The sequence below is a fragment of the Lepisosteus oculatus genome, chromosome 2 (assembly GCF_040954835.1).
Source record: "Lepisosteus oculatus isolate fLepOcu1 chromosome 2, fLepOcu1.hap2, whole genome shotgun sequence".
Classification (NCBI taxonomy): Eukaryota; Metazoa; Chordata; class Actinopteri; order Semionotiformes; family Lepisosteidae; genus Lepisosteus; species Lepisosteus oculatus.
In genome coordinates, this window is record NC_090697.1 from 48,858,422 (window position 1) to 48,874,956 (window position 16,535).

The following is a 16,535-nucleotide window of genomic DNA, read 5'->3' on the forward strand; positions in this document are numbered from 1 at the left end:
TGTGAATTTGTGAGTTGCCATTGAATGTCAGACCTTAGGTCATTATGTAATTATGGTGCTAAAATGCAATATACAGTATCTGAGAGGTGCGCCAGTATAAATCTGATCTTGAAGTCTCTATGACAGACAAATCTTGAGATTCTTAAAAGTGCACGCCGAGATATGGGTGTATAACAGTTAAGGCAGACAATGGATGAGAGATTAGAGGCATTGAAATAAAATGGAAAATTTGGCAAGCCCAAGCTTCTTACAAAACCTTCACACTAGATTGGAGAATATATCGTGCAGTCACCTTCCCTTCCATATGAATTTCAAAATTCTAGGATGCAGTCCACCCTCCAAAAGAGCCTTCTTCTCTGTGACCTTATGTGTCATGTCAAGCAAAAGAGGACTAGAATTGGGGCCTCCTTCAGCTCAGAAAGGGATATAGGCACTTCTATTCCCGTTACAGTTCTATTCATTGCTCTTCAGGAGAAAGCAAAACATCATTCACTTTCTCTGATAAAATTGGATGCTATTGAATGCATTCTACAGAAGGAGACAGAGCAACAGTTGAGATCAAGAAAACTCCCCCAATTTAACTTGAAGCCGACTTTGGCACATCTCATTTTGTGATAGTGTGGTATAGATATGCTTGTGGAGTGCTTACAAGGATGTATCAGTTACACCAAATCTGTAGTAATGTGGGGGAAAAAATTACCTGTCCAAAAAACAATGCATCTATGCAGACGTTTTGAATAATCGCCATACAACTACTACACCCCAATCAGACATACATGTGTCTCCATCTCTGTCAAATTATCAGTTATAGTATTCATGACATCATCATTCGTGACATTTATATCTGAGCCTAAACTAATGTCAAAGAGGACTTTCAGTCCTAATAAGTTAGCCTAATTCAGACATCACAGGGGTAAACTGAAACTTAGATTTTAGCTTTTTCTTTTTTTTTTTCACTTTGTATGGAAGGAGCAGATGAGTCTGGCTCTTATCAGGTCACCGTCAGGGATGAACTAAAATCAAAGATCAGCCCCAGGGAGTAAAGATACAGGCAGATAGCGGGGGCTCTAGTCTTGAGCTATCGTTCTAGTACACTGCTCTCGTGATCCCTTGTACTGAAGGTAACTAAACACGGTTTTCCCTTCAGCCACATACGAGTCTGAAAGCACAGTCTTTATTTATTCATCTTGTTTCTTAAAGTTGCACAGGAGACCTGCTTATTGCAGCAATAAGTGACAGTTGGGAGGGAGAGCAAACAGGGGCACTTAGAAAAAACCCATGATAAATGCCAAAGTGATGGCACTCCATTCTGGTATTAAACCTGTAACCCTGGTAGCTGCTGTGCCACTCCTCTGCCCCACATCCAAAAAACGATACTCATAATTTATTTTTTGTTCCACTAAGACTGGAATCCCCAAGGAAAGTTGTAACTACTTCAATCCTTCTACTTCTATAAAATGACAACACGTCAAATGATATTAAAGATAATTTAAGGAAACCTAAAGTTTTCATTTTAATCCCACGTTAGCTTTCAATGTGGTTTAGTTGTACAGACCTATCTGTTGTGATTTGTTCAAAATGGATTGGCTATCTTTGCAAACACAGAATTGTGAAACATCTTTTAATAAAATGCGAATAGATAACAGATGCTCAATGTTGTGTGTATTACATTGATTTGCAGTCGACACTTCATTAAATTTCATAGTACAGTTAATACTGCGTTGATCTACACCTTTCTTTGCCCCTATAGAAATGTATTTAGAAGTGATGGTAAAAAGATGAGTTTTTCTCACCTGTCTAATATATTTTTAGAGTGTGATCTAGGGTAGATCAAAATGTAAGCCTAGAACAAATATTTGGTTTATAAAGATTTTTGAGAAAATGATACCAGTACATACCTATTATTTTCCCCTTTCGATCACTTGTAAAGATGAGCTGATGTTAAAGAGGAGACTAAAACTGGAAAGCCTATATATCATGTTCTTAAATTTTGCTTTTCAGAGAAGTGAAAAACAGATGGTGTCAGTAATGCCCTGTGAGAAAGACCCGTACTTTTTGCCTTCTTCCTCTCTCCCTATCAAATAGATAGCTTTAAAATAACACAATCCTGCTTTTCTTATCCATCCATTTTCTAGCGGCCTCCCAAAATTCCAAATTCAGGGTTACAAAGAAGCCAGAGCCTGCCTTGGCAACAGGCACGAGGTGGGAAAACTTTGGATGGGATGCTATTCCATCACAGGGCGCACACACACACACACTAGGGCCATTTTTCCCTGAAGTCTATTAACCTACCAGTAAGTCTTTGGACTGTGGGAGGAAACCCACATTAACCTGGAGAGAACTTTCAAACTCCACACAAATAGCATCTCAGGTCCAGAATTAAACCCAGGGCCCCAGGGCTATGAGACAGCAATTCTAACCACTGCGACACCATTCCACCCATGCTTTTCTTATACAAATTGCAAATTACCTTTCACTTTTACTAATGTTGAGGGCTTTTTCACATTAATGACAGTGCTCGCGTTCACCTCATGTTGCTTTAGGCACTTCATAAAAAGTGAAAAGAGTGTCTTCTTTCTAATGCTCAAAGCTCAAGCTCGTACTTGGTGTATTTAATAGCTTCTGCAGCTATTCAGCTTCAGTTCGGGGCTCACACAGCTGAATTGCTTTTCTGCCCGGGAAAGAAGATTTGTTGATACAGCTGCTGCATAAATGCCATCTTCTAATGTGAATGTCAGTATGCAGCACATACTCGTGCATGAAAAACTGCACAGTCAATTATTCCATCACTGTCTTTTTCTAAAGAAGGTAATTAAAGTGTAGGAGGCTGTGAACTTTAATTTTTCAGCTGGAGTATCTGACTAGGAAGTGATCCCAGAAACACCAAACCTTATTTATATTTATATATTTTTTTCTCCTTTATTCCTATGGAGTCTGGAAAGTAAGGTTTTCTGAGACTTGAGACGCATTTGTAGTCTGCTTAGAATCTAAGGTATCTTTCAGAGGTTTTCTATAAACCTCTGATAGTCTCTTTTTACTCATTATTTTATTAGCAAGGGATGTCATTATACTGTCTTACAAGGATACCATTATTTTTGTGCCTTAAGAGATTAACTAAAATAGTTGTACAGTATCTGTACAGTTGGTTGTTACAAAGGAAAGCTACTTAGACATTTTGCTACTTGGCTCCCTGAGGGATTTTCAGAATTGGACTTTAGAAGGAGCTAAAATGTTGAAAAGAGAAGTCCTTCAACTTACCTTCCAGTGTGTTGTTTAAATAGATTAAATACACACGACTTACCTGTCCACTTGCAGTGCCATAAATTCACATTTTAAATTTGTTGATCTAAAGCACATGTTACTTAAATGGAATCAAATGTGCTTTGGGATTTGATTCTTCATTGTGGATTGGACTCTTCTCATCAAAATGACAGAGCCTTAATCTGTTGTCGTGTATCCACTACTCAGGAATCTCTACTTATAGAGTCTGCAATTATGTAAAAGTTGTATACAGCCTCAGCTGACGAGCACATAATTGTACCCACTGCTCATTGAGATTGACTGACTCATCCGTGATTTCTAAACATGCCTCTGCCCTTGTTATTTACAAGCTTTGTAGCCAGTTTATCAACACACAACGTGTCTTTGAACTTAAAGCCACATGTACACTTCTTTTTGCCGGAGAATGTACACGGTACATTGAGGTGTTCAGAGAAGTCCTTTTAAATCCTGTTTTGATATAAAAAAGGAACATGGAGTTTATGTAAACGCCATTAGAAACAATCTGTTAGTACAAATCTCTGGTTATACAGACTACACAGTGCAGCTTTCCCCTGGGTATACTTGGGACATGGGGAAAACATTAAAACTAAAGAAGCCTCTATCACAGCTGAGACAGAGTGTTCCAGACATGTCTTTCTGAGGCATTACTGGCTGCACATTGGCTCTCCCAGTGCATCTCCTGACTGGCTGCAGCAAGGGAGAGGAAATTGTTTGAGTGATGCTGATCTGTGGTAAAAGCATTACCTGATGAAAATCGAGTTTTCTAAAGGTCTTTACAGCAGATCAGACATTTACATCTGCACTGTCCTGAAATATTTGCATTTTAGGAGTGCAAATGCGACGGTGTGAAACATCTGCCTGTCAGAGTGGCACAAATAAATCGCCATTTCTGATTAATTACTTTTAACGTTGTGCATTACCACTATGTTTAGTCATACTTGATTAGAGTAATTGTAATTTCTGAAAAGCAGTTAGAATTTTACAGCAGTTGCAAAATTTGATCTCATCTTATGGATTTAAGTGTTTTTTTTGGTTAACCATGTAAAATGTTTTTTGTTCCTGAAAATCACTATAAGTATATTCATTGTAAGTTTCACCTGTGAATAGAAACAATTATGAACCATTCGTTAGCACATTTAGCACATTTAGGAGAGAATCTCCCAAGGGACAAATAGACAGGTGGGCTGGACCCGATTACATTGGATACATTTGGCATTTTGATTATGATTACTCTAAAAGTCTAACATTCCTCACGGCTGCAGTCAAAACAGTGAGGAAATCTTGAGAATTTCACTGGCTTGTATTATTTTCTCTCAGCAAATCCCCATTCTTTTTCTCTGCTTTTTGAGTGGTTGTGTCTACAGTATATATATCAATAATTATCTATTATTCTCAATGCTTAGGTCAGTTGGATAATTAACACATTTCATGTGCTTGATATTTATCCCCATGTGTCAAAGTGTTGCTGCAAAATGTTCTGATAAACAGAATTCTCGGAGCTACGTTTTATTTGGAATGTATTGCGAGTGAGCAGATAGTTTTCTGCAGATTTGTAAAACGAGTTAACAAAAAAACCAATGAAAAAGAAAAAGCAAGATATGACCGAATGCCTCTGTTAACAGCAGGGGACATGGAAGTCCCATTTCTACAGCACAGTACCCTTTTTCAATTCCCTGGGCGCAGGGCTGTTTACATCTGTTCTCTGGGTTATGACGAAGGGAGGGATTACATGAGACAAAACAACTTAGTCTGAAAACAAGGAACGTTTCCAACAGTCTGATAGGCCTAACAAATTGATTTCATGCACTTTTCCCTCTGAAAAACATGGGATGAAAAGTCAGATCTTTATTCATGGGCTTCAGAATGCTGCACACTTTCTAACTACGCCACTGTAAATGTTCATACTGTACACCTGGGGCTTTGAAGCAGTAATTAGCTATCTTAGTACAGTACTCTCTGGGTTCGCTGCTGACTTACTGTGCACATCTGCTGGTTCTGCAGTCAAGGCCGATGACCCCACTACAGCTGACTAATGCTTTTTTTGCTGTAATGTTTGCATATCAGCTTTTTCTACTGTAATGTTTGTTGTTTAGAGTTTTCATGTTGCAGTCTCTCGTTTTGGTACCAAAAAAACTTTATAAATGTGCTTTAAAGCCCAGATACTTTGGAAGTGCTTTTGTAAGGCTACCACACAAGTGAACACTGGGAGAAAGTTTTCTTGACCTGTTCAGTGTTGTTCATGCTAACTCAAGAGTGAAAGACTAGAAAACCTCATTGGCAAAATCACAGCACTAGCTAAAGATGTGAGGTAAAGGATCTCAACAAGTCTCATAAATCCAGCAGAGGTCCAGCAGTTTCAACTGCGGTGTTCATCTTCAGGAAGTTCAAGGCTAATGCAGTGGCTGTTACCACTAGGATAACGATGTAAGAACGTTTTATGCAAATGTACAGTCAGAAGAGTGGTTTGGGAGGTTGTCCCAGGGTAAGAATGGCTAATCTTTTACAATTTGTGGGGGGGGGGAGGGGGTATATAGTGCATGGGATTTATGTGGTCCGCAGTGGTAGGTTCTGTAATACAGGTTGGCTAGCAGCTGTGTTGGAAAAGCCTCTGTAGAGCAACAGGACTGTACAGAAGAATGTAGGGCCAGTGATGAAGGTGCTCCCGAGAACTTGTTTTTTTGGGATTTTCACTGAAGTGGGGGGGAGGGAGACACGGACGTGATAGAAGATAGAAGGAAGAGCCCGGGTGAAAGTTGTGTGAATGTGAGTTGTGAGTTTTTTTTTCCAAAAATCAGAAGTTCAGCAGAGTCAATCTTGGCTTGGAACTAGGGGTTCAGAACTGAAGAGTTCGGAATTTGGGAAGAGGCAAGTACTATCTGGCACAGACTTAAGTGCCTGTGCTCTTTAAGATCCCACTGTGTGTTTTGACCGCAGCCGTGAGGAATTGAGAAACATTGAGCAGTGCAAAGCCTTAGGCATCTCTCATGTTTGAAATGGAGAACAGTTTCAGTCATGCATTTATGCAAAGTAGTGCTGCTTCTTCAAAAAAAGTCAAAAGGTTAGGAAATGAAATGATAAACTATGGTGACTTGCAAAAGCTTGTAATTGTATTTGTTAGCATGAAAGCTGAGTCATATACAGTATTATAAGTAATAATTATATAAGTATTCTCCTCTTTCAGTGACACCCCATTTTGTTGAATTAAAATTAAAGTCTACACATCTTTTTTAAAGTTAACATTTTTAATCAAAATCTAACTCATTTAGGGGTGCAAGAATTGCAGTGGCCTCAAAAACTACAAAGAAAATGTTTTAAAAATGTTGCAGTATTCACATCTTTGCAAGTATCTGCATCATTTGTAATTCAACAAAATGGTTCATCTTTGAAAGGGGGTGAATACTTTTTGCTAGGCACCATGCATGGCTTTTCAATTTAAGATGGCTGTAAATAAAACCTTTCACTTTGATTTGATTGGTCTGTATACCAATATACCAGTGTATACTGCACTGATCTTTGATCAGTTCAGACATTCTGGGGAAGAGCTGTATACTGTCCAGATCATGTTTTTAATCGCTTTGGCCAGAGTCATGTTCCTACCGTCCCATGAAAACTGCTGCCCTGTGTCTGGCTGCAAATCTTGAGCCTGCTGGACTGTCCAGCTCAGCCATTTTCTCTAATTGAGTTCAGGAGCTGATGGATGCCATGCCAAAATGAAACTACCTCTTAAACATCAGTTCTTAGACTGCTCCATAAATGCTGTCAGTGGTCTCTTGCTTTATGGCTCAGAGGCAGAATAGGTGCAGCCAGCATTTACAGTGTCCTTAATAAGTAAAAGTTCAGTGAACCGAACATTCTTTAGACCAGAAATGAGCTTTTGTGTTTCTGGAGTGCAGTTTTTTATTCCCATTTCATTTTGGGAAGGTTTCTCTTGACAGAAGATAAAGCTGGCAATAAAAGCACAACAATTAATTTAAAGAAGCTGATGTGGCCTGTGCTATTTACCTCAAAGTGAAGGGCTATGAGCTGCGGTTTGTAGGATATCTAATTCTTTCTTTAGGGTTGTTATCGGAAGAATAGTTTTATTAAAGCGAGTACTCAATGAGCAACTCAATGTGCTTTATTCTGGGTTTTTCTACAGTATCCTTATTGTGTTCATTCTGTTGTATCTTTTTTAGCATGTAGTTTTTATTTGTTTTATTTTTGTTTTATTTTTGCTGTCTGCAAAGACAGCATCTTGGAGATGCATTCAAACCATGCCTATGGTGTCCCATTTGTTTTTAATTCAAAACCTGGGTGCTTAAATTGAAGACTCCTCAGGGTAAGAATTTACTCTAAACATCAGAAAAAAATAAATAGACAAAAACAGAAATATGTTAATTCCAGTATTCGGTAGTATTCAGACCCATGAACTCAATATTTGGTGGAAGCACCTTTGGCAGCAAAGTCTTTTTGGGTTAGTCTCTACCAAGTTTACACAACAGCTTGCTGCAGTTTTTCCTATTATTCTTGGTAGACTTGATTAAGTTCTCTCAAGTTGTGTGTGGCTCACTTATGGATAACAGTTTACAAGTCTCTCCAGAGATTTTCAATGGGATTCAAATTGGCTTTGGCTACTCAGTCAAACTCAGCTTCCTGGTCTTAAGTCAATGCATTGTAGCTTTGACTGTGAGCTTGGGTTACTGTCCTGCAGAAAGGTGAATTTCACTGTTTGGATAGAATTGAGTGACTCTTACCCTTTAAACATACTGCTACTGTCATGACATTTGACACAGTGCAACCCTCACCTGTGAAAACTGAAATTTGTCAGACCAGCCAGGTTCAATACCATGTCAATTATTCAAAAAAGTAAGACTGTTCTTGATGCCGGCACCTTTCAGTATCGGTAATTTCCAGGTTGTAAGGTGTCATGAATATAAAAAAAGTAGAAAAGAAATTTCATATAATTGTATAAGTCTGGATTTAGAAGTCTAAATAATTGTTACCCTCTGGAAAAAGTGAAGGTCCCCTCCTCTTAGAAAGGGTGTTTTCAGATGGTAAATTGTATAAAAACACAAGTAATGCTTTAGTTGAATGAGGCTGTAAAAGTCCTTCAGAAACACTATACAACACCACATATGTAATTTTCTAGAACCATTTTTTGCAAATTACATTACAGACATGCAATTGTTTATAAAGGTTTCATAATGAGACTTACATTCAACTTAAAGCTAAGAGCAAATTCCAGGTACAGAGAAGTAAAAATGATGGAAGATCCCATTAAGGCATTGAAAGCTCAGAATGAATCCAGATACAGCTCCCTAACACTGGCCCTGGTGCTTGTGTTAAATTGTGTTTTCCTGTATGTTGTTTTATCATGTGTGCTGTTAATGAAGGAGTTATGACAGTGATTTTAGCCTTGTTCAAGTAAAGTGTTACCAAAACAGGTTACATTTATCAAGGCTTCATATATTAATGTTGTGTAACAGTACGTGGTGTACTTTTCCATTTGTATGACATTCTTCTTTATCAAATTCACTGAATTAATTAAGCTTTTTTGTTATGTTGACCATTGCATAACTCTGTGACCTTGTGCTGTGCTGGACTTAAAACAGATGAGCGCTGTTAGTTATTGTGGGTCATCTTATTTACTGCTCCCAGCAGTCTGCATGAAATGAAGATTTAATCGGAGAGAAACTAATGGCATCAGTAAGAGTGATAGTGCTGCTACCATTGCTACCTTATGCTTAGTTAATTACCTGAATGTGTAAAGCTGGGTGTTGAACATCTATAACGACTTGATATATGCCTTGATATTGATATATATGATATATAACGACTTGATGTTTTATTGACAAGTTTTTACCAACCTTGAAAAGCAAAACAAAATATTCCCCTCCCGAGCCGTGGTGATAATGGGATAAAAATGGTGATGGTGACGGTCCTGGAAAGGTGTGGAAATTATTGCGGCATTCTCGTGACAGGGCTGTCAACGTTATCTCATTGAGGGATAAGTAAATCACCTTCCCAGCACTGTAAGCTACAGCTGGAGTCAGCAAAGGTATTTGTCAAGTTCACATAAACAGCACCTGGACCTGAAAGTATCTGAACCACCTGAAGCTGAACTCGGCACCCAAAATTGTTAAAACACTTGTTCCTCAATGTACGTAAAGGTTCCTTTTCCACAAGCCTTTACGTAACCAGAATTTTCCACAAGTCAGAAGCAGCCCTTTCCTGCACTGGGGTATCGTAATGACTGTTCAAGATATTTAAAAATGAAAACATAAGGCTTAGTGGAAGAAAAACAACCTGTTATTAGAATACTTAAATACTGATTGTAACTTACACTTAAAAACTGGCTCAGTTTTATCAAAAAGAAATTTAAGACTGTGTTCTAGTGTCACGTTCAATTTATACTTAACGGGTTTGGGGTTTAGAAATGTCCAAGTTGTGCAGAATAAACTTGCAGGCCTGTTTTCTACTGCAGCAATTGAAATGTAAAGGTATACAGCCCTAGCTTTCTTCAAATCCTCCAGATTTTTTCTGTCCCAATTTTTTGAGTCCTTAAGTTAATACTACTAAAGATCACCGTTGATGGGATTGTCGCCACAGGGAGCCGACAGTCAGGTAATCCACAGTTGGGGTCTCGGGGGTGTCTGCAATAGGCATCACATTGGCAACTGAAAGAACTCACGGCGAGAAAGTGTCTGAGTTCTGTTCACACCCCCCCAGAAGCAACAAGAGAGATCGATCACACTGCAATCTAGTTCTTTACTAATGGAAAAAATGGAAAGCAAAAACTGAAGTATTTGGATATGAAGTAGTGCCGAATGGTCCAAGTCGTCTTTCCTCCTGTATCGTGTTAGAGCCTGATTGTAGTCATATTAATGATTTTTTTATTCTTATCTTCCTTAGGATGGTTGTCTTTAGGTACATTTAAAAAAAAAAAGTTTTTGGTATTTTGTCCTTTGATTAGCAGTGCTGATTTGTTGGCTGGTTGCCTCTCTTTGATGTACGTCCACTTTAGAAGCTGGAATAATTCAGACTTGATTATGTAGTTCAAGTTATGTAGATTATGTAGTTCAAGCTGTCGCCATTAAGACAGTGTTTTTTTATATGTAAACCTGTTTTGACTGCTGCAATTTTCAGTGGTTTTCAGTGCTTTTGTGTCAATATGTTGTATATCTGGTCAAGCTGATTTTAAAATGCTCTTGCTGGTAGGATCAATATTTAAGATACATTTGTAGTTGTTACGGTTTTGGAGACATAATTAGAAAAATGTGTATGCAAATCCAGGGTGGAAACATTGCTGGTTTATCTTTGAACAACTCAAACTGCTCCAGTATAATGTCCAGCTTTTTACAGCTCTGTTGAAATGTATAAAAAATGTTTGTATAAAAGCATCAGCCTGATATTTTTTTTTATTCCTTAATACAACATTGCATGTGGCAGGATCAAAGCATGTTTTCCATCCATGGTCTGTAAAGTTTGTTGCGATCAGTCCTGTCCCTGTCTAAAAATAATCTAGTGTCCTCAGACCTGCCTCCGTTAAATTTTCCAGGATTAGGCAGAAGGCCGGAGGATAATGCGGATTTGGAGAGAAAAGCATCCCCTCTGTCCTGTGGGACACCAGGTGGATGATGCTATTGGGCTCAAGTTTTTGATGTCTGTCTAGTGTGAATGGCAGTGCTGCAATATTTTCTAAACCTTATTTGTTACAATTCTCTGTTCCGTCAGCATGCCTCTCATTCAATCCACTGACCTGGCAGCATTGTTGCAACCTGCACTGCCAGATTGTCACAAGAAGACAGAGAAAAGTATTGTGTTTGACGCATTTTAAATGCTTATCAACAATCCCATTAATAATGTAATACATCACCCCGTGACTAACTGCAGGCAGTAAGAACAATCAGGAAACATAAATGAATGAAGAGTAACAAAAGTGCTTTTCTGGCTGCTCACTCCATAGGACCCCATATCACAAGGAAAGTGGTTTGAAGATTGAATGTCATTGTTCCCTTGTGAAAGCAAAATTAATATTGAGGATTTTGTTGACGTTTTGATATGCAAGGGTGGGAAATAAAATGCTTACTCAGCTTGTGTGGTGAAGTCCATTTGTTCAAGGTTGTGACTGCAGAAATGAGTAATACAAGACAGGCCCATGTGCTGTGGCCCACTCATCTGTGAGCTGTCTCCCACAGAGCTAGTTGAACATCCAAGTACTTCATCAGGTTTATTTGCAATGGCAGCAGCCTGGACCTTAATGAGCATGATGGTGACTTTTACCTAAAGCAAATTAACACAAGACAGACCTGTGGAAAGGACCTCTGTCAGCTTCTTCAGGGCTTGCAAGACATCATACCACTTTGCCGTTTTCATTCTACGGACTGTATATAGACCTAATGCTGCGCATTTTAGTTTAAAACGGTATCTTCTTATTCTGTCAGCAGCATATCAAGGCTGCGGCAGAACAGGGCTGAAGAGTGCGCTATGTAATCCATTATATTCACTATAGCAAAAAAAAAATGCAGGGTAGAACTCAAGTTAAAAAATATTAAAAGAGATTTCATTACTTACTATATAACTGCAACCTCAACATGTTTCACAATTTATGGTGACTTCATCTGTGAGGGCAAAATAAAGCCAATTAAATCATTCTGTAAATGATGCATAATCCTGTTCTGAACTGGATGCCTTCTAAGTTTAAGCAACAAGATAGAAACATTCATCCATTCATAGCTGAACTCTTTAAATGCAAGAGCATGTAACATAAGCTTATGAAATCCATAAAGACTGGTTTGGCCTAACAGTCTTAGGTAGTGTTTTCCTGTTGTCTTTTGGCATTATTATAAATCCTGGCCACATCATCATCTTCTGACCTTTTCATCAATTTGATGGTGGGCTGCAGCGTGAATAATAAAGCCAGTTTTCCTTTGCCTATAAAGCAAAATGTACAGCCTATATTTTTTAGATTGTGGTTTTGAGACCGTTGCAGTGAATTAAAGTGTTATACCATTATAATGCAAGGGAGTGGCAGACCACTTTGCTTCACGATACAATTGTTTCCAAAATGGTTTCCGATGCCCACAGTAGAATTAATATCCTGCATGTGATATAATCCACCATTCCACCACTTAAAAATTCTGCTTACTCCACTGTTTCATTTTAATCGTTTGCTTTTTTTTAACAGCATTTTTTTCTGTTATACGATTTAAGAATCGCCAGTTGTGTTTTTCACGTCTCGCCTCATGACTATGAACTCTGTAACCTCACACAAGAGTGTGACTCCTCCGATATGCTCTCCTTCAAGCCATTTGTCTTTTAACACATCGCAGGCAGCGCAGATTAAATGAGAGGATACGACAGAGTAGAAGAGAGGGAGGTAGATTTCCTTTCATTTATGGGCATCCAGGTTTTAGGGATATTTTGCACTGGAATATATTCTTTATTTTTTAGGAGACAAGGTATTTATCTTATCTTATTTATTTCTATATTTATTTTCTTGGCCGGTTGAGGCATAATGTAGGGTTTCAGGTACTGGGTTAGCATTCTCAGCTTTCTGGGTCTTAAGAACCTAGGCCTCCAAGAAACGGTGCTCTGTAAATAGCTTTGTTTCATGTTGTATGGATGTAACATTTCATGTCCTTTAGTTTGTGTTATTGTTAATAAATATTTGTTTGTCCTAGTTTGCCTCTGATTTATTACACTTTCACCAGAGCCGTGACAGCGGATAAAGAAGTTGCATGCCTCAAATTAGACCTACAGTTCAGCTATATCTTTGACCTATTGTGGTTAAGTGTATTATTTTGTTTTCTCACTCTTTTTTTTTCTCAGACCTGCCTCAGACCCTATTTGTGGCAGTTTTAATCTAAAAATTTTCAGTTGTCTCCAATCATGTAATTTAGTTGCAGTGGTATACATGCATATTTGGTGGGGGGGAGAGGGACCTCAGGTGATTGAACAATAACATTTTATGAAAATAATGTCATAATGCATAACAGCTGTTTTTAGTCATTTAAAATTTCTAATTGCTTATGTATTGGATAAATTAAGCATTTTAACACAAACCTTCTTTATGTATATAGCTGCTACAGTGTTTTGTGAGCTGATATAATAATAATAATTGCTTACACTTATATAGCGCTTTTCTGGACATGTCCAAAGGAAACAAACTTACATACAACATTATTCATGATACAATTTCTTAAAATACTAGCTTGTTTTATAGTGTTTTAAAGTACAGTAAATGCACCCACAAATGATTGATGTTTTTCCATGAGCAAGAAACTTGCGGGATGCCTAACAAAATGCTGTACCAACAATTCTGGAGCTTTTTGATGTCGTATTCTGTTTCTTCACAGTAACACACTTAATGTCTTTCCCTAAAGCATCATACCAGGCCATAAGTGGTTCAATATTCAGTCAGTCTTCTAAAGTTCTTTTTCAATTTCTCTGTACTCAAAATGTTGTCCCATTTGGTGACTCTTTCCTGCAGAAACCGAGCACAGTCTTATCAGCCCTCCCCGTCATCAGTCCTGAAAATGTCTCCTCTTTAAGCCATCCTCACGATTATTGCTCTGCAGTGTTTATCTTCTGAAAATTCTTTTTTACACTCTGTCCACCACACTGGGTTTAATTGAGTCAAATTCTGTTAATGTGGAAAATGGGAGCGAAGACTTGAGCATTGTGGAACCTACAGGGTTCCCACGCTCATGGCAGTCCTGGAAAAGTTATGGAAAATGAAATTTCATTTTCCAGAGCTGGAAAAGTTTTGAAAGCAAAAATGATAAAAAATCCATTAAGTTTTGGAAAAGTCATGGACATTTTTTTTAATTGACCCCAAATTATCATGGCTGTATCATGTCATTTTGTTCATAAGTTAGCAAACTTTTAAAAACAGGCTACGGTGTTGCTGTTGCCTACATGACACATTATAGTGTCGCGTCAGACCATCTCGGGGAATTTTATAGTGAGCTGTAGGCTAGCCTGGCGCCCATGTAAAATGCCGGGTAAATGTGTTTTCAGTAACCTCTGGTTAGCACATGAAAAATATAAGCTATGGCTCCAGAAAAATGAAGACCAAGGACGTTCGAGATGTAAATTATGCAGGAAAAGAAGTTATGGAAAAGTCATGGAAAAGTTTTGGAATTTTGTTGGTAAAAATGAGTGGGAACCCTGAACCCGTACCTCACTATAACTGGGTTTGCCTCCCAAAACTAAATTACACTTACCTTACAAGGTAACCTTATTCACGTTTCTTTACACACTCGGAAGCTTTAATTTTTAGTTCATGAGCACTGCTCTCAAGATGCCATTATAATGTAGCCATTAAGGTTTGATCATGACTCCTTGCCATTGGTGTCAAACTATAGGAGAGCAATTGTGTATCAGTGTTGGGGAAAGGCAAAAGAAGGTTGTGGTTGTAGAAACAAACTTTTCCAGTGACTTGCTAAGGTTCATTGGCCCCATTAATCCTTCCAGGATTGATTGCTCCTTTAGTTCACACTAACAAATACCTCTCTAACCAGCTGTATTGAAATGCTTCAAATTTACATGATGTGATGGCCTCAAAGTATCATTAGGTAGTTGAATTTAATTCTTTCAGGGTTGTCAAAAAGTGTGGAATGAGTGTTTCTCATTTCTATGAAAAAAAAATCCTGTTAAATTCTGAAAGGTTTTTCTGTGTGGTGCTTCTACACACAAAAGATTTGCAAACAAGTTACACATCCCATTTACCAAGCTTGTCATCCAGGCTGTCATAGTTAATTGACTGAGTTCTTTCATTGGAGTTCGTGTCTGGTTTAGACCGTAAAAAATACAGATTACGTAGCTCGTATGTGTTAAACACAATTCCAAATATGCCTGACATGGCATTTTTTTTTTCATATTGGTTGTTCTGGGTAACATATTCACAATTTTGCTTGTAAAATTGAAATTCGGCCCACCAAGCTACCAATTGAGTGAATCACTCTGTGCTCCACACAGTCACGCATGAGCCACTAAGGAATGCTTCGAGTGGAAACTCTTAATGTCTCTTTCAGGAAAGTGCTACTGAATATTCAGTTTCTGAAGCATGCACTTAGAACACTTAAATGCCGTGTTCACATTATTACAAGGTAGTAGGCAATGCTAGCGAAAGAGAACAATTTGTTCCTTGGCAGTTTTAACAGGATTAAAGAAAACACATTTATGATAATTTTACTAGGTTTCATTTTGCCGCGAACTCTTGCATGAGCTGGGATATATAGGACTGTCAGAGAAACTAATACATGGGCCCTGTTCTGCCTCTCGCATGGATACGCCCTTGAGGCACAATGTCAAATTGGAAGTGGCAAATTATCCTTTCACCTTGATTTATGAAAAATAAATCTGCAGTCTCTCGCATTTAAGAACCTGTGTAGTACTTGAGTCTTGTAATTACAGAAACACTCGACATGATTTGTTCTCCTTCAGGTTTGGGTTTTGCCAAATGTTCAGCTCTTTCCAGTAGGTAGACTTCCACAGGTTTTCATTTCACCGTTTGAAGTTTTACATTGTTTTCCTAGCTTCAGTTATTTTCTGTGCGTTGTAATTTTATGGCAGAGCACGTCGCTGAGTTTTGAATCAGAATGGTTTTGTATGTCCAATCTTGTTTCAGTCTGATGCTGCCATGCTTGAATGGCTTCGCTTAGCTGTGATGTCCCTCACTTTTCAGGTGGTACTGGTGCGATGGAACGAGCCCTTTCAGAAACTGGCTACATGCGACGCGGATGGAGGAATATTCGTCTGGATCCAGTACGAAGGCAGGTGGTCTGTGGAGCTCGTGAACGATCGGGGTGCCCAGGTGAGGAGGCAGGGCTGGTTCCTTGATTTTTCCCCGCTATGTGGAGGCACCATGTAGAAATGTTTGAAGGGAAAATGGTTTAAATTGGAAAGTTAGTCCATCAGCCAAGTAAAGATTCCAAAACCAGTAGCTGCTAGTGTCTAGTATGGTGACTAGATGATGTTTTCATACTGAAAATCCTATACTGGTGGCGAATTGACATTTATTCTTTAAAAAAACTCTTGTCAGAGAGTTCTAATTCAGGCTTCTCCTCACTGGTGGAGGTAGTGGAGGCCATGGGGTAGTTTCCATTTTTCTGGAACTTTCTTGTGCTTGCAGAGAACCTCATTTCCCTGCTAGATTTTTACAACATGGCTAGATGATTTAAGAAAGAAATAATCCATAGCATCTACGTAAACACCAGTGCTAAATTCTGTATAAAAAAGTTTGAAAGAACTCCCTTCTAAGGGTTAGA

The 16,535-nt window shown here is 38.4% G+C and overlaps 1 protein-coding gene across 2 annotated transcripts in view; it reads left to right on the forward strand.

The window, feature by feature from the left end:
• LOC102697598 (TUB like protein 4) overlaps window positions 1-16,535 on the forward strand; it is a 63,745-nt gene that overhangs the window by 15,474 nt on the left and 31,736 nt on the right. For both annotated transcript variants that reach the window (XM_015348506.2, XM_015348508.2), the window contains one exon: window positions 15,953-16,081. In XM_015348506.2, the coding sequence (XP_015203992.2) occupies window positions 15,953-16,081 (129 nt within the window). The remainder of the gene's footprint in view (window positions 1-15,952; window positions 16,082-16,535) is intronic.